This window comes from Zingiber officinale, chromosome 1B (genome assembly GCF_018446385.1).
Source record: "Zingiber officinale cultivar Zhangliang chromosome 1B, Zo_v1.1, whole genome shotgun sequence".
NCBI lineage: Eukaryota > Viridiplantae > Streptophyta > Magnoliopsida > Zingiberales > Zingiberaceae > Zingiber > Zingiber officinale.
The window spans coordinates 10,194,931-10,213,068 of record NC_055986.1 but is presented as its reverse complement, the minus strand read 5'-3'; the positions used below and the strand labels follow the sequence as shown (position 1 = coordinate 10,213,068).

General features: G+C 41.2%; 1 protein-coding gene across 2 annotated transcripts; it reads left to right on the top strand.

Annotated features, from left to right (window-relative positions):
• The first annotated feature begins 13,781 nt into the window (after window positions 1-13,781).
• LOC122049985 (dof zinc finger protein DOF2.4-like) lies at window positions 13,782-15,624 on the top strand. 2 transcript variants are annotated; one of them, XM_042611091.1, is made up of 2 exons: window positions 13,782-14,036; window positions 14,294-15,624. In XM_042611091.1, exons 1-2 carry the CDS (start codon window positions 13,983-13,985, stop codon window positions 15,278-15,280), a joined length of 1,041 nt encoding a protein of 346 aa, XP_042467025.1. In that variant the 5' UTR covers window positions 13,782-13,982; the 3' UTR covers window positions 15,281-15,624. The 2 variants fall into 2 exon arrangements, with proteins under 2 accessions (XP_042467025.1, XP_042467024.1); XM_042611090.1 differs by having other exon boundaries at window positions 13,783-14,036; window positions 14,288-15,624.
• The last annotated feature ends 2,514 nt before the right edge of the window (window positions 15,625-18,138 follow it).

The following is an 18,138-nucleotide window of genomic DNA, read 5'->3' as shown; positions in this document are numbered from 1 at the left end:
TTAAAACTTCATTTCAAAATTATTTTAAAAATCTTTCAAAATCATCTTTAAAAATCTTTTTAAACTTCATTTCAAAATTATTTGAAAAATCTTTCAAAATCATTTTAAAAATCTTTTAAAACTTCATTTCAAAATTATTTTAAAAATATTTCAAAATCATCTTTAAAAATCTTTTAAAACTTTATTTCAAAATTATTTCAAAAATCTTTCAAAATCATCTTTAAAAATCTTTTTAAACTTCATTTCAAAATTATTTGAAAAATCTTTCAAAATCATCTTTAAAAATCTTTTTAAACTTCATTTCAAAATTATTTGAAAAATCTTTCAAAATCATCTTTAAAAATCTTTTAAAACTTTATTTCAAAATTATTTCAAAAATCTTTCAAAATCATCTTTAAAAATCTTTTAAAACTTTATTTCAAAATTATTTGAAAAATCTTTCAAAATCATCTTTAAAAATCTTTTTAAACTTCATTTCAAAATTATTTGAAAAATCTTTCAAAATCATCTTTAAAATTCTTTTTAAACTTCATTTCAAAATTATTTTAAAAATCTTTCAAAATCATCTTTAAAAATCTTTTAAAACTTCATTTCAAAATTATTTTAAAAATCTTTCAAAATTATTTTAAAAATCTTTTAAAACTAGTTTCAAAATCTTTGAAAAATACTTGAAAAACTTACTTCAAAATCCTTTGAAAAATACTTGAAAAACTTATTTCAAAATCCTTTGAAAAATACTTGAAAAACTTACTTCAAAATCCTTTGAAAAATACTTGAAAAACTAGTTTCAAAATCCTTTGAAAAATACTTGAAAAACTTACTTCAAAATCCTTTGAAAAATACTTGAAAAACTTATTTCAAAATCCTTTGAAAAATACTTGAAAAACTTATTTCAAAATCCTTTGAAAAATACTTGAAAAAAAACTAACTTGAAAATCTTGCTCCCCTAAATTTACTAGACTTACAAGAATATGGAATTAGCCCTGAAGGAAATGGAGATTTGAAGTTTGAGCATGCTCATACTTTAGGACTCTGATACCTGAACAAAACAATCTGGATAACTTAAAATCTATTTAACCTCATGCTTGGAATTAAAGACCAACTAAAATAAATAACCTAAATTAAACATTTAGTCACTCCCTCTTTATCAAAAAAAAAAAAAAAAAATTCTTACTCCTATCTTTTCAAAATTAAGTTTTAACGCTAAGTACCTTTTAAACTGAACCTACATTCTCAAAATTCATTGTTTGCAAAAGGCTTAGCTAAAGTGACTCATATAGCACCCTTCAAACTTTCTCAAACTTAGCCACCTTATAAATTTTAACTCTAAATGCTAAAATACTTTTCTAAGTTAAAAGGGTTAAAAAGCATATTTCTTTACTTGCAAAATTTAACTCATGGCTTTCAAAAGACTTTTGCTAAGTAAATTGAGACTTCAAATTTCTTTACAAACAATTTGGCTCCAAAATAAAAAAAAAAAAAATCTAGCTAAGTTTTTCTAACTTTAGTTAGGTATGTCTTTCTAAAAACAACCAAGTCTCAAAAGTGGCTAAAGACATCATTCGAAATCATCCATATATTAGCCTTCTTCTACCTTCTCTCAAAAAGATTGTTTTCTTAAAATCTTAAAACTTGCTTTCAACTGATTTTTGATATATGGCAAAGGGGGAGAGTAGAAGAAAATTCAAAGAATTAAAGAATTAAAGAATTCAAAGAATTCAAAGAATTAAAGAATTCAAAGAATTAAAGAAAATTGAAAGAAATTCAAATTTTAAAAAGTGAGCTTTTATTAAGGGGGAGTCTTTATATTAAGGGGGAGCTCTGCACTTAATTTAGCTCTGCACTTAACTATCATTATGCTTGTATTTTCATGCTTATCTTTTAATGGCATTATTTTCTTAACTTTGAATTTTTGTTGCCATAATCAAAAAGGGGGAGATTGTTGGTGCAGGAAGCATCCGACGATCGAACCTAAGTTTTGATAATGGCAAAGGGATTCAAAGTTAAGATTCTCTGTTATCTAATATGTTGAATGAGTGTTTCAGGAAAGTCCTAACTGCGGTTAGGCAGGTGAAAACCCTAGGGGGTGGTAACCCTAGGTGGAGAAAAGTCCTAGCTGCGGTTAGGCAAAGGGAAAACCCTAGGGGGTGGTAACCCTAGGTCATAGGGGGTGGTAACCCTATGCGGAAAGTCTTGGAAGGTCGATGGCTTCAGGCAAAAGTCCTAGGGGGTGGTAACCCTAGGTGGAAATGTTGGGGCAATATCCCTCAGGTCAAGGGTGACCTGGTTAACCAAGCTGAGTCTTGGTTAGGGTTTAGATGTTTGACAATAAGACATCAATCGAAGAAGAGTCAAGTAGGTCAAGGTTGACCGGATACTTGACTGGGAAGTCCTAACTGGCATGTTAGGCAGAAGGAAGTCCTAGTGAGTGAAGCTAGGCAGAAGGAAATCCTGGTGAGTGAAGCCAGGTGAAAGTCCTAGTGAGTGAAGCTAGGCAGAAGGAAATCCTGGTGAGTGAAGCCAGGTGAAAGTCCTAGTGAGTGAAGCTAGGCAAAATGAAAACCCTAGTGAGTGAAGCTAGGTGAAAGTCCTAGTGAGTGAAGCTAGGTAAAAGTCCTGGTGAGTGAAGCCAGGCAAGGAAGGAAATCCAGATGGATCAAGGATGATCGGACATCTGGTGTTGGGAAGTCCAAGTAGGTCAAAGGGATTGACTGGATACTTGGCAAGGAAGGAAGTCCAGATGGGTCAAGGTTGACCAGACATCTAGTGGAAGTCCAAGTAGGTCAATGGAGTGACCGGATACTTGGCACGACGAGTAAAAGTCCAAGTGGGTCAAAGGGATTGACCGGACACTTGGTGGGGAGTCCTGGTCAAGGGAGTGACCGATGCGAGGCATGATGTACCAACAGTCAAGGTTGACCGGATGTTGGTGAGGAGGTTTGGGACTTGGTTTGGGCAAAATCGCGCCGGATCGATCCGTGGATCGATTCAGCCGTGGATCGATCGGATCGATCCGCATTCTTCTGCCAGCTGGTCGGATCGATCCGTGGATCGATCAGGTCCCGGATCGATCACGATCGATCGGCGACTTTCGCGCGATAAGCGCCGGATCGATCCGTGGATCGATCCAGCGCGCTTCAGCTCGAGCTCGGATCGATCCGTGGATCGATCCAAAGCCTCCCCGATCGATTCGGAACATTCGAATCGATCGGGATCCGACCGTTGCGTCGGGTTTAAAGCCGCAGGCGAGCGTGGTCTTCGGTAGAACTTCACGATCTCTTCTCCGATTAACTCCAGCATTTCGCCAGCTCCTCCACAACACTCTCCAAGCTCGTGATCGCCAGTTCTTGAAGGTTCTTGGAAGCTTTCCAAGTCAAGAGGCGGATCAAAGCCAAGAAGAGAAGCTAGGGTTAGGGTTTGTACTCATTGTAAGGCTTGTAAGCTTGTATTTCTTGTATCCTTTCCCTCTCTTCTTGTATTGAGTCTTGTAGGGCTTCTCCGCCCTTGGTAGTTACCACAAAGGAGGTTTTATTTAGTGGAGGGTGTGTGCGTTGGTGTGGATCCTTGGATTAGTCACCTCTTGTGAGGTGGATACCAAGTAAAATCCTAGTGTTAGCGTTTTATGTTTGTTTCTGTATTTTCCGCTGCACATCCAAGAAGAAACAAGCAACGCCAAGCAACGAAGCGCACAAAGCGAACGCGACGAGCTATTCACCCCCCCTCTAGCTACTTTTGGTCCTAACAGGAAAGTCCTGGTGTCGCGAACCAGGTGAAAGTCTGGACTAGCCGGGAAGCGGATGTCCAGCAGAAAGTCCGGAAGCATCGAGTGCTGAGCAAAAGTCCAGTCGATCTGGAGGATCGACTGGCAACAGGTAAATCTCCTGAGTGGAGTAGGTGAGGACGCGTTCCCCGTAGAGGGAACAGTAGGCGTCGGGTCGACCTAGGGTTTCCGGATGGAAATCCGAAGTCAGACTCGGACAGTCCGGAGACTGTCTATACTTCATTTATCATGTTTATTGTGCTAACTTTGTGCTGCAGGATAGTGTTTGGGACTAACGTATCTTGCAGGTGCAAAAGAGCAACCTAAAGCCTCGGATGAACAGTGTCCGAGGCGCCTCCATGGAGCTTGGAGGCGCCTCGGGTACAAAAGCTGACCTGGCCGTGAAACAGGGTTGAAGGCGCCTCAGCTAGCTCTGGAGGCGCCTTGGAAGGCGCCTCAGCTAGCTCTGGAGGCGCCTTGGAAGGCGCCTTGAAGGCCCTTGAATGCGCCCTCAAAGGTGATAAGCGCAAACTGGTCAGCGCTCATCTGCACGGTGGACTCGGAGCCTTGAAGGCGCCTTCAGAGGCCTTTAAGGCGCCTTGGATGCCCTTTATAAGGGGACTTCAAGCAGCATTGAACAACAACGCATTCCAAGTCTTCTCTCTTCAACGTGCTGCTCCGAAAGACGCCCGGAAGTGCTGCTACAAGTCTCCGACGACCCGAAGCTTTAAAATTCTACTCTTGTCGTCGGTATAACTAGTTTTTCCATTTACTTGTACTTCATCTTGTAATCCTTTTATCGAGCTTATAGTTGTTGCCCACCGGAAGCGATCAAGGATCGCGGGCCTTTGAGTAGGAGTCGATCAAGGCTCCGAACGAAGTAAAAATCCTCCTGTCTCTGTGTACTTGTTTTGTTTAATTCCGCTGCTTAATTACTCCGATAATTCTTACGATTTCGATAATCGAATAAAATAGCCACGAGCGCTATTCACCCCCCCTCTAGCGCGTCTCGATCCAACAATCAGTACGGGAGTCTCTGACTCGAGGGTTTATAGTCTCCGCTTGACTTCTAGAGCCCATGACTCTAATATTGTTAGTGCAATATCCCTGGGTTAGGTTGACCAGGTTGACTAAGTTTGAGTTGACTCAAGCTTGAATCTTGATGTTTGAGTTTCGATGTTTGACAATATATGGCGATTGCAGGAGCAATCATCTGATTGAGGAGATTGTTGGAGCAATTCTCCTCTGGTCAAGGTTTGATTGGTTTGATGTGAAGAAGAGTCAAGTATGTCAAAGAGTTGACCGGATACTTGACTGGGAAAGTCCTAACTGGAGGTTAGGCAAGGAGAAGTCCTAGTGAGTGAAGCCAGACAGTTGGAAATCCTGGTGAGTGAAGTCAGGTGAAAGACCTAGTGAGTGAAGCTAGGCAGGTGAAATTTCCGGTGAGTGAAGCTAGGTGAAAGCCCTGGTGAGTGAAATCAGGTAGATGGAAAGTCACGAGCTCAATGGCGCCATTATGATCCTGTAGGGAATCTAAGAAGACGGAACTACTGAAATGACGTGGCTGGAACGCAGACCAAGTCGCCATGACCAAAGGGGGAGTGTGATGAGCTGTCTTCTATGTTGGCCCAGTCGTCATAAAATCTCTGATAAATGCTACTTGCAGGTAGGGCCCGAGATTCCTCGGTCCTTGGCACCCCGATGCTCGAGGCAGATCCCATAGATATATAAGGAACAGATTAATAGTAGAATAATGAAATGAATAAAGAATAAGTACAGTGACATACCCTGGCCCAAGGGGACGTTCTCGGATGGATTGGTGAGCTGGTCGTGATGCTGATCGAGTCGTCATGATCTGGAAGAGTAAATGAATGTGAGACGGAGGAGCCAGATCTGATGGCATAGAGCCGGACCTGACGACATGGAGCCGGATGCGACAGGGATCTGTCGGCACAGAGCTGGATGCAGTCTAGATCATCAGAATATGACAATGACTTGTAGGTCGGAATACAACAATAGCTCGAAGGCTGGAATACAACAACGGTTCGATGACCGAAACATAATAGTGGATCAAAGGCCGGAGATAGACTATATCAAAGGAGTGAATGCCGGATCGTCATCGAGCATGTACAGTCGGCTGGATCTGAGGGGCATACGGTAATGATGATGATCTAGAGGACAACTGAAGACGTGTCATCCGGCTGCGGGCGTCAACCGGCTGCGAGCAGCCTCAGCTGCTGGAGGATGTGAGGAGGTCGAAGATGACTCATGGGCCGGAGACGGCTCGTGGGTCAGAAATTATAATAGAATAGAATGAACAGTCCTCCCTTTTATTTTCTTCCCCTCATTTCTTCCCTTACCTAATCTTTATATAGAGGGGACCAACCAAGGGGTGTGCCTCTTGGAGATAAGGCCAAGAGTTGCATCCCATTGAAGGATGTCATTAAGGGGGAAGGAAAAGAAAAGTCTAGGAGGTGTTCTTTGTTAAAGGAGGAAGAGAAGTCTAAAAAGTATTCCTCTTGGAGAGAGGAAGGGAAAAAAATCTTCCCTCTCCACATGGCTCTTAATATATATATATATATTAATTGTTGGACCTTAGTATCAAGGGGGAAATTAAGAGTTTCAATGAAAGGTATGAGACTTTCATTAGGAAGAAACTCTTGACCTTGATTCACTCTTTTTGATATGTGTCAAAAAGGGGGAGAGTAGAAAGGAGAATGGAGAATGTCTAGAGAATGTTCAGGGAAGAACATTGGAAAACCTAAGTTAGGTTATCGGGTTAACCTAACTTGATTATGGGTTTGATTATGGGTTTTGTCAAACATCAAAAAGGGGGAGATTGTTGGTGCAACCTTAGGTCAAGGTTGACCTGGTTGACCAGACTCGAGTTGACTTGACTCGAGTTGTGTTTTGATGTTTGACAAGTTATGTTTGACAATGTTTGACGTGAACAAAAAAGTTGTATCTTGATGTTTTACAAGGATACAAGCTTAGGAGATTGTGGGTGCAACCTGTGGTCAAGGTTGGCCTGGTTGACCCGAGGTGAGTTGACCTGACTCGGAAAAGTCCAAGCAGGGAGCTTGGCATGGGAAAAGTCCAAGCAGGGAGTTTGGCATGGTGAAAAGTCCAAGCAGGGAGCTTGGCACGGGAAAAGTCCAAGTATGGAGACTTGGCACGGAGAAGTCCAAGTATGGAAGCTTGGCACATGGGAAGTCGGAGAGGGCTCGGTAGCTCGTTCTCCGGACTGTGGTCAGAGAGGGCTCGGGAGCTCGTTCTCTGGACCGGATGGAAGTCGGAGAGGGCTCGGTAGCTCGTTCTCCGAACTGTGGTCAGAGAGGGCTCGGTAGCTCGTTCTCTGGACCGGATGTGGAAAGTCCTGGTGAGTGAAGCCAGGCAGACGGATAAGTCCTGGTGAGTGAAGCCAGGCAGTGGGAAAGTCCTGGTGAGTGAAGCCAGGCAGTGGGAAAGTCCTGGTGAGTGAAGCCAGGCAGATTGGAAATCCTGGTGAGTGAAGCCAGGTGAAAACCCTAGTGAGTGAAGCTAGGTGAAAGTCCTGGTGAGTGAAGCCGGGCAAGGGAAAATCCAGATGGATCAAGGGTGATCGGACATCTGGTGTTGAGAAGGTCAAGTAGGTCAAGGGAGTGACCGGATACTTGACACGAAGAGAAAAGTCCAAGTGGGTCAAAGGGATTGACCGGACACTTGGTGGGGAGTCTTAGCAGGTCAAGGGAGTGACCGGATACCAAGCATGATGTACCAAGAGGTCAAGGTTGACCGGATATTGGCTTGGACTTGGTTTGGGCAAAAACCAAGACCTGGATTGGTCTGGAGACCGATCAGAAAGCGATCAGTGCCTCTGTGAGCTTACTGATTGGTCTGGGGACCGATCAGCAGGAAGCCTGATCGGTCCCCGGGACCGATCAGGGTACGCACAGAGAGTTGGGCAACTCTCTGTGAGAGTATTCTGATCGGTCTGGGGACCGATCAGCATAGAGCCTGATCGGTCCCCATGACCGATCAGGGTGGAGCCTGATCGGTCCAGGCCTAGCCGTTGTGACTCAACGGCTAGGCTATTTCGGGCTTCTGTGTTCTGGCCTTTTTGCCTTGCAGGTTCGCAGGTTGGCTCAGGATATCAGAGGTTATAAAAGGATAGAGAGGCACTACAGATCTACTTCTACTTCTTCCTTCTTCTTCCTCCTCTGAACTGAGCTGTTGTTCTTCTGAAAGCTGTGCTCTTGAGCTTTGTTGAGCTCCGAAGCTTCGTGTGAGCTTCTTTGACTGAGTTGCTTGTTGGCATTCGTCCGTGAAGTTGATGCTTCATCCGGGACTTCAGTCGACGAGAAGGCAAGCGAGTATTTGTACATTCATTGTGTATTTTGTTCTTGCTCTTCTTTGTATTTCCATATTGCTGTTGCAAGCTATTGTGGCGAGGTTTCTCCACCCACAAGGAGTATTTATTAGCCGGTTCTCCGGGGACTCATCCACCGACGGATTGATAGGGCTCGTCCACCTTACGGACACGCCGAGGAGTAGGAGTATCACCTCCGAACCTCGTTACATCCGACGAGTTTGAGGTTTGCTATTCTCCGTTGTCGTTTCTATTGTTTATTTCCGCTGCGCTAACCCTAATCGTAGGAAGAAACGCGAAGAATTTGGGGCGGCTATTCACACCCCCCCTCTCTAGCCGCGTCCATCGATCCTAACATTTTTATCCGGGACCTCTTATCTGGTTCAGTCTCGCCTCGGTCAGGGTCTTCTGCTCCGGATCCGCTCGCTTGGTTGATCTTTGTCATCCGGAAAAGGGCTCACCCGAACCCAACTTCCGGTCTTCTCGAGCAGCCTTCCGCTCCGGCTTCTCGTCCCTCGGAATCGCCGCGTTCTTCCTTCTCGTCCACCATCGTACTCATCCGCAGTTTTCGTCCCTCGGTCGCACCCCGTGCCGACCTTCTCGCTAGCTGCCTCTCTTACTCCCCGAGCAATCTTCCGCTCCGGCTTCTCGTCCCTCGGAACCACCGCACGCTTCCTTCTCGTCCGCCGGTGTACTCTTCCGCAGTGCCTCGTTCATCGGACGCACCGGGTGTCGTCCTTCTCGCTAGCTGTGTCTTCCGCTCGAGTACTTGTGCTCCTAAGCTCCTGCACACTTAGACACAAGGTTAGAAACACACATGACCTAACTTAACTTGTTGATCACACCAAAACAACCTTGGGGTTCCAACAATCTCCCCCTTTTTGATGTGATCAACCCAAGTTAAGTTAGGGTCAAAATAGACATGAAAATTAAACAGTTTATATTGCAATAACATGCAACAAGATAGAAAAAAATTAAATTTCAAAAAATTTTAATTTTCTACCTCCCCCTAGACTTATACTTTTTCTTCTCCTCCTTTGATTATATAAAAAATTGGGGTTGCAAGAACAATCTAAGGGTTGACACTTAGAAAAATTATAGAAATATATTTCAATGATTTTCTGGAAAAAATATTTCCAAGTCAAGGAAAAAATTTCTAAGTCAAAAAATAACTTTTGAAAATTTTCTAAGTTTTCACCATAAAAAATATTTCTAAGCCCTAAACTTTATGCAAGAAAATTTAAGAAAATTGATAACATTAAAAAAATTTCCTATGCATTTATTTATTTATTTTATTCTAATACTTTTATCAGAAAGTTTTAAATTTTCATTTTAATTTATCATAATTTCTTAAATTTGAAGCAAGAAAATTTTAACATGTAAAAGTTTGTACAAATTGTAACATGTCATTTTCTATTGTGTTTTGAATTCCTAATTCGTAAAAATATTTTGATAGTATAAATTCTAACTTAATAAAAATTTTCGACAATATAATTTATAAAAATTCTTTCGGCAATGTCTTTACTTCGCAAAATTCTTTCAGAAAAATATTTTCTAATTTGCAGAATCCATTCGATAAAATATTTTGTAATTTACAAGAATTTTTTGACAACAAAAATTCTGATTTGTAAAAATCTTTTGATGATTCTTTTGATAGTAGATTTCTTAATCTAAAAAACTTTTTCGACGATTCAATTTCTAATAATAGTTTGTCGAGATATTTTAATCGACAAACTATTTATTTTAACTTTATAGACTTTACTTCACAAAATTCTTTCGATAACATAATTTGTAATTCAAAAGAATATTCGAAAAAAAATTTTGGCAATATTTCTAATTTGCGAAATTCTTTCGAAAAAATATTTTGTAATTCACAAAAGTCTTTCGGTAAAATTTCTAACTTGCAAAGTTCTTTTGTCAAAATATTTTGTAATTTGTAAGATTCTTTCAAAATGATTGGTAAACCGAAACACTCTTTTTATAATTCAATTTTTAAATAACAAAAATCTTTAGGCAACTTTTCTATTAAATTAACCAGTTGTTCAGAGGGTAAAGGTCATACCTTACTTATCTCGTCGACCGTTGGTTCTCCCCCTGTTGAATCACTTGCTTCCGAAGACTCTCCCCCTTCATCGATGGTCATCTGGGATGAACTTTCTGTGGCTTTGGGATGGACTTCGGCTGTTTGGCCAGTTTCTTCATTCTCGAACTCTTCTGGCAATGAATCGGTGTTGGATTCAACTTTGACTTGTTCTTCATAGAGTTTTAAGAACTTTTCTCAAAGTTCTTTTGCGCTTTTATATTCGCCAACTCTATTGAGATCTTCATTTGGTATTACGGTTAGAATGTGAAATTCTGCCCGATCGTTTGCCATTGACTCGTCACGTTGCTTCTTGTTCTAGAGGCGTATATCGAGTTCTTCTCCATTTGTGTTCTTCGGTTCTTCATAACCAAGTTTCATTATTGATAAAATACCAGAATCAGAGTTTAGATATACCTCCATTTGTTGCTTCCATAAGGAGAACTCCCCCTCGAATGCTGGTGGGTAGTCGCTAGCTCCGGCCATCGTTTTGTTGCTTCAGATGACGGTTAGTCCTTTTGAGGCGTAACCTGGCTCTGATACCACTTGTAGGACCGTTGCGGCCGGCTTAAAAAGGGGGTTGGATATCCTGCAAAAATAAAAGGAAGACAACCCTTCTTGAACTCTTTAAACTAATACTTGCATAATAAACAGAGCAAATAAATAAAATATTAAAAGATGAGGTACAAGATATTTACTTGGTTACAACCGATGTGGTTGTTAATCCAAGGAAGATTAAGCACTTAAAACTCCTTCAGGCGGAGAAGCCTCTTACAGCGTTGAAGCACAGAAAACAGAAGCTCAACTACAACTAGAAGTGCACAAGCGTTGGAATTACAAGTAATGAGTTCGTTAAAAAGCTTATGAACCAAGGCTATATTTATAGCCTTGGTCGGGGCGCCCCGAAGGGTTCCGGGTGCCCTGGGGGAATAAATTTTATCCCCTAACGATCAGATCGAGCCAAATCTCGATCTTGGTCAAAAGTCGGGTCCGGGCGCCCGGAAGCATTTCGGGCGCCCCCGGACTACTCGGGGCGCTCGGAATGGTTCCGGGCGCCCCCGGAGCAAAAAGTCAACAGCAGTTGACTTTTTGTCCGGGACCTCTTCTCTGGTTCAGTCTCGCCTCGGTCCGGGTGTTCTGCTCCGGATCCGCTCGCTTGGGTGATCTTTGTCATCCGGAAAAGAGCTCACCCCGAACCCAACTTCCGGTCTTCTCGAGCAGCCTTCCGCTCCGGCTTCTCGTCCCTCGGAATCGCCGCGTGCTTCCTTCTCGTCCACCAACGTACTCATCCGCAGTTTTCGTCCCTCGGTCGTACCCCGTGTCGACCATCTCGCTAGCTGCGTCTCTTGCTCCCCGAGCAATCTTCCGCTCCGGCTTCTCGTCCCTCGGAACCACTGCATGCTTCCTTCTCGTCCGCCGGTGTACTCTTCCGCAGTGCCTCGTTCCTCGGACTCACTACGTGCCGTCCTTCTCGCTAGCTGCGTCTTCCGCTCGAGTACCTGTGCTCCTAAGCTCCTGCACACTTAGACACAAGCTTAGAAACACACAGGACCTAACTTAATTTGTTGATCACACCAAAACAACCTTGGGGTTCCAATAGGAACTACCGAAATGACGTGATTGGAACGCAGACCAAGTCGCCATGACCCAAGGGGGAGTGTGATGAGCTGTCTTCTATGTTGACCCAGTCATCATAAAATCTCTGATCAATTCTACTTGCAGGCAGGGCCCGAGATTCCCCGGTCCTTGGCACCCCGATGCTCGAGGCAGATACCACAGATATATAAGGAATAGATTAATAGTAGAATAATGAAATGAATAAAGAATAAGTACAGTGACATACCCTGACCCAAGGGGACGTCCTCGGATGGATTGGTGAGCTGGCCGTGATGCAGATCGAGTCGTCATGATCTGGAAGAGTAAATGAATGTGAGACGGAGGAGCCAGATCTGATGGCATAGAGCCAGACCTGACGACATGGAGCTGGATGCGAGAGGGATCTGTCAGCACAGAGATGGATGCGGTCTAGATCGTCAGAATATGACAACGACCTGTAGGCCGGAATACAACAATAGCTCGAAGACCGGAATACAACAACGGTTCGATGACCGAAACAGAATAGTGGATCAAAGGTCAGAGATAGACTATATTAAAGGAGTGAATGCCGGATCGCCATCGGGCATGTATAGTCGGTTGGATCTGAGGGGCATACGGTAATGATGATGATCTAGAGGACAACTGAAGACGTGTCATCCGGCTGCGGGCGTCAACCGACTGCGAGTAGTGTCAGCTGCTGGAGGCTGTGAGGAGGCCGAAGACGACTCATGGGTCGGAGACGGCTCGTGGGTCGGAAATTATAATAGAATAGAATGAACAGTCCTCCCTTTTATTTTCTTCCCCTCATTTCTTCCCTTCCCTAATCTTTATATAGAGGGGACCAACGAAGGGGTGTGCCTCTTGGAGGGAAGGCTAAGAGTTGCATCCCATTGAAGGATGTCATTAAGGGGGAAGGAAAAGAAAAGTCTAAGAGGTGTTCTTTGTTAAAGGAGGAAGAGAAGTCTAAAAAGTATTCCTCTTGGAGAGAGAAAGGGAAAAAAATCTTCCCTCTCCACATGGCTCTTAATATATATATATATATATATATATATATATATATATATATATATATATATATATATATATATATATATATATATATATATATTATTAAATGTTCACAACCCTCTAAATAAATATGTTTACGATCTCACGAACTAAATATTGATAACTCGAGCTCGGCTCGTTAATTTAATCGAACAAACTTTTTTTTTGAACCGAAATATGAATAACTCACTAATAGCTTGACTCATTTGCACCCCTCTTGTGCTTAAAACACATGATTTGTCAATAACTTTTAAAATCTTACATACTAAACTAAACTGGTTACATCTTAAAATTCCAATCTCGAGATAACTCCCTAAGGTTAATTTTAAAATGTTGGTATTACACTTCTAGGATACCCTTATCATGCAAAAGAGTTATAAACAAGTCAAGTCAAGCTGAATTTTATGATATTCAAAGTTATTTGATAAAATAATTAAGCCGAGTCTAAAATAAACTAAATTATTGTTGAAATGATTATTTGATCTTGACTTAGTTTGTTTTATATAAGCTTGAGTATAGTTCGTTTAGATGATATCAAATTTTTAATTCAAGATTGTTTGATTGTTTGAAATTTTTTATATTTCAAATTAATTTAATTGGTTATCAAACTTGATAATATAAATTTATTTATTTATTTTTTATCATATTAATAAGAGTTTTATTGATAAATATGATTCATGAACATTAATAAACTAAATATATGTGTTTAAATTTATTTATTTAATTTAAAAAATTATTATGCTTATATATATTAAATGAATATAAATAAACTCTGATTAAATCGAACATACTAATACTCAATTCATTAAGAACCCTATGCATAACTGAAATGGCATGCCGCCATTAAAAGCTTAAGGGCTAAGGCTCAGGAATCTCTCTGCTTCTCTTTGCCAACCAGACACAATCAATTAAAAATATATTTATATATATAATCGCCACTACACGATAATGATAATATAGAAATAATAAATTAATTCCTTTCTTCCTTTTTCTCCTCCTCCTCCTCCTCTCCTTTGTGTGCCTTGCTCTCTCTGCAACTCTCTCCTTGTGGATGTGTGATTCTCCACCACTATCAACCTTTTGCAAAAAAAAGAAATCACTCTTAAAGGTTAGGAGGAAGCACAAAGCTATAGCTAGCTTCTTGGCCAACCATGGTTTTCTCTTCTCTTCCTCTCTATCTAGATCCACCTAATTTGAACCAGCAGGTGAGTGCCTTCCTTTGCTTTCTCCTCTTCCTCCTCCTCCTATCTTTTTCTTCCTTAATTCAGTGCTTTCTCTTTAATTGCATCTCTCTCACACACACAACAAAAAAGACTTTAAAAAAACCTCACTTTTGTTCTTGAATATACCACCACTACACACACCATTAATTTCTTGCTTTATTCTCTTTTTTTTGTTGTTGTTGTTGTTGTTTCGGAATTATCATGATCATTTGAATATTCATCTATTCTTATAGCAACAGCAACCGCAGCAGCAGCAGCATCAACAAATTCGTCTACTAGGAAGCAGTAGCGGCGGCGGCGGCGGCGGCGGCGGAGGAAGCGGAGATGGTAGTTCCCACTTGCCGCCGCCGGCAGGCTTGGCCCTCGCAGCCGGATCAATCCGGCCAGGCTCCATGTCGGACCGAGCCCGACTGGCGAAGATCCCGCAACCGGAGGCAGGGATGAAGTGCCCCCGGTGCTATTCGGCCAACACCAAGTTCTGCTACTTCAACAACTACTCCCTCTCGCAGCCGCGCCACTTCTGCAAGACCTGCCGCCGTTACTGGACCCGCGGAGGCGCCCTCCGCAACGTCCCCGTCGGCGGAGGATGCCGCCGCAACAAGCGCACCAAACCCTCCTCCAGCTCTGCCAATTCAACCAACACATCCACCGCGGCTGCCGCTGTGATCCCTTCGGCGGCGGCCACCTCTGGATCCTCCTCGGCGGCCACCACCTCGGCCGTCTCGTTGCACCAGCTTCCGTTCATGGCCTCGCTGCACCAGCTTCGCGACTTCGGCGGCTACGGAGCTGGAGTAGTCCAACCACCGGCGAACACATTGGATTACCAGCTCGCGACCGCCGCCGAGAATTTGAGGCTACATCAGTTGACGCAATTCCCTCTTCTAGGAGAAGGGCATCTCGATCACGCACTGCCGCCTCCGGCTCCGATGCCGGTCTACCCTTTCCAAGGCGACGGCGGCGGCTCGTTCATTGCCGGATCATTTGCGGGACACGCGCAATCGTCTGAACCGTCGGCGGTGAAGATGGAGGATAAGAACAACAACCAACAAATGTTTCATAATTTAGCGAGGATGCAGTATCTTGGTCTTTCGCGCAATGATCAATTATTTTGGAACGGAAGCGGCGGCGGCGGCGGAAGTACCAGCAATGGTGGCGACGGTGGTGGTGGTGGATGGGCTCCCGATTTATCTGGATTCAACAACTCTTCCCTGGGCAATCTAATGTGATCATGATAACTGAAAAATTGTGGCGTTGATAGACCAGAAGCTAATTAGTTTTTGAGCAATGGCTTCGAAGAACACCGATCGACGGAGAGCATTTGAAGAAGAATTAAGAAGTTAATTAGTAACTTGTGATGATATGATCATGACGGATTACTACTACAAGGGATCGAGTCTAAGAAATGTAGGTAGGTGGTAGCTAGGTTTCATTCAGCTCGGTTAATTTCGGATTACTATTAACTAGGTTGTGTGTTCTTAACTAATATGCTGTGTATTTTACTTATATATAGTCGAATTATATATAAACTGATGCACCATATGCATCAGGTTGGCTGGATCATTTGCTAATCGATCATGCTTCAGTGTCTCGTTGATTTTTTTTTTCCTAAACAAAATGTTCTAATTAATCAAGTTTAGAAACATCTCTCTCCTGTTGCATATAATGGCTTAATTACATTGATCATGTAATTATATTGCATGATGAATCTTTATATAATTAATTACATTGATCATTTACAGGTTTACAAGCTCTATCTGTTCATGTGTGCATCTTGTTAAGAAAAAAATTATCTAGCTAGACTACTCATATCTTATTTGTATATCATATAAGCTAAAAGTAGCATAAATTATTATTATTATTATTATTATTATTACAATTGAAGCTTTATTTTTTCCCTGCATCTTTGTAAGAGAGATTCAGATTAAAGCTTTCATGAAGCATTACTTCTCATCTTTTGAGAGATAGAGGAAGAACAGCTTTTGACCAACAGTACTACTTCTACTTGCATGGATTGGTTTGTATCAATGTGTGTAAACATGCATCCTCGTGCATGCATGCACTGTCATTTACCTTTCATTAGGTACAATAACCAGGCTGTTGGATTAATTTCCATTCACTAGCTACGAAAATGTAGATCCACAGTTAATTAGATGTTCATCATGTGTAGATCAAGTAAAGGCAGTGTACTATATACAGATAAAAGAGAGCCGAAAGCTAAGCCACTGTCACTAAAATTCCTGCAATTGCCAGTAGTCGTAGAAGCCGATCATGCACTGAAATATGAGAGGAGAAATGGAGAATGGAGAAGAAAGAGAATGAAGAAGGGGCAATTAACTTAACTAGGAGAGGGAGGTGGCCTGGGGTCCATAGATGCATGAGTAGTGTGGCTGAAGGAATCTGGGTTATCGTCGCTTTCGCAAAGACCAAGGCAGCTTTCTTAAATTGGCCCTCCATTGGAGAATAAAGGTGGTGTCTGAGGCTTTTATCCATGTAGTACAAAATTAAAGGAAAAAGAGGGGTAAAAAAAGAGAAACCTCCCTGCATCTGCATGGGTTATAGTTGTCAGAGTGCATATAGCAAGGTGTTTGATATATAGTATGAGAGATCTGACAGAGTATCAACCTCTGTAAGATGACAACTCTACTTATTTATTCTCAATAACTCTACTCGAGTTTATTCCCGATGTAAATAAACTCTAGATCGAGTGTAAAACAAATGTAAGTTTTGAGTTATGAAAGAGCTTCTTCTGTCAATGGAACATGACAACTTTAGCTTTATGACTTAGTCCCCCCTCCCTCTCTCTCCCTCTCTCTCCCTCCCCCTCTTTGGTGCAACAAAGGATGGCAACAAAAGAAATAAAGAACCAAGAGGATGGTGACGGTGATGGTGGTGGAGGGCGAGGCCACCACCATCAGATTCCTCTCACTTTGCCTCACATGCATGATCTCAATCAGACTCCAATATTTGTCAAATGTATTTTTAATTAACTAGTTAAGTATCTCTTCAATGTATAGATTGCTTGAGTCATATTATTATAGTGAACATGTGTTAATGATCATAATTATTATTTATTGGTGGGGGTTTATTGAGATATTAATCATAATTATTGGTTATATGATTAATTAGATTTCTATGACATTGTTGATATATAGTCGAATTCTTTGAATAAGACAAGTAATATAATTAGGTTTTGATAAGACTCGGGGTCAATTTGGAAATGTAAACTTTTTAGTGTACTGTTCTCAATTTGCAGCTTTCTTTGAAGGATAAGATTCATTTATTGATTTGATATATATTAAATCCTGCTCGCAAACAAAATCTTTATATATATATATCAAGATACTGCAGCTATATATATTCACTATTAAAAGTGGAGCTAAAAGAGCATTGATTCATTCTTGACTTGCAGCTTTTGGATTGATTCATTCTTGACTTGCATTGGTTTTGAAATATGAAATTCTGATCCGAATATATATTATGTTTGATTATTACTAATGACTCCAACCACTTATTTTTATAATTTGTTGACAATGAACAGAAGATCTGTTAAGTCAACAAAATTATATATATTATTCCCCGAAAACACTTAATTAAGCTAAGCAGCAACATCAGTGAAGCTTTAATATCAGTGTTGATGTGACAATGGCATCCTAGAATTTTGTAGTGCAATTCCAGGTAGCCATGATAATGATCTTATTTCATGGGTTTGATGTGATGCTCGATGAGCTTTTAATGGAGTTGCATCATCCTGCACCGGAAAAGAAAATATTAATAAAGGAATTATACCTGAATGAAGAATATAAAGAACAAGTTTTGCGTATAAAAGATATCATTATTCTATGCTAAAGACATGATGATGGATTAATTAAATCAAAGTTATCTTCCTAACAAAAGTTTTTTCATCATCATCTTCCTTACATGTTGAGGATTAAGTGAAAATAAAACTTTCCAACAAAGCTCTTCATTTCCTATAATAAATTTAGTTTTCAAAAGAGTCGTAAAATTAATGTTGTCTTTAATATCTTCTTTAATGTTAATGTGTTTTACAAGCCATTCAAAAGTGTATAATAGGAGAAGAACGTGT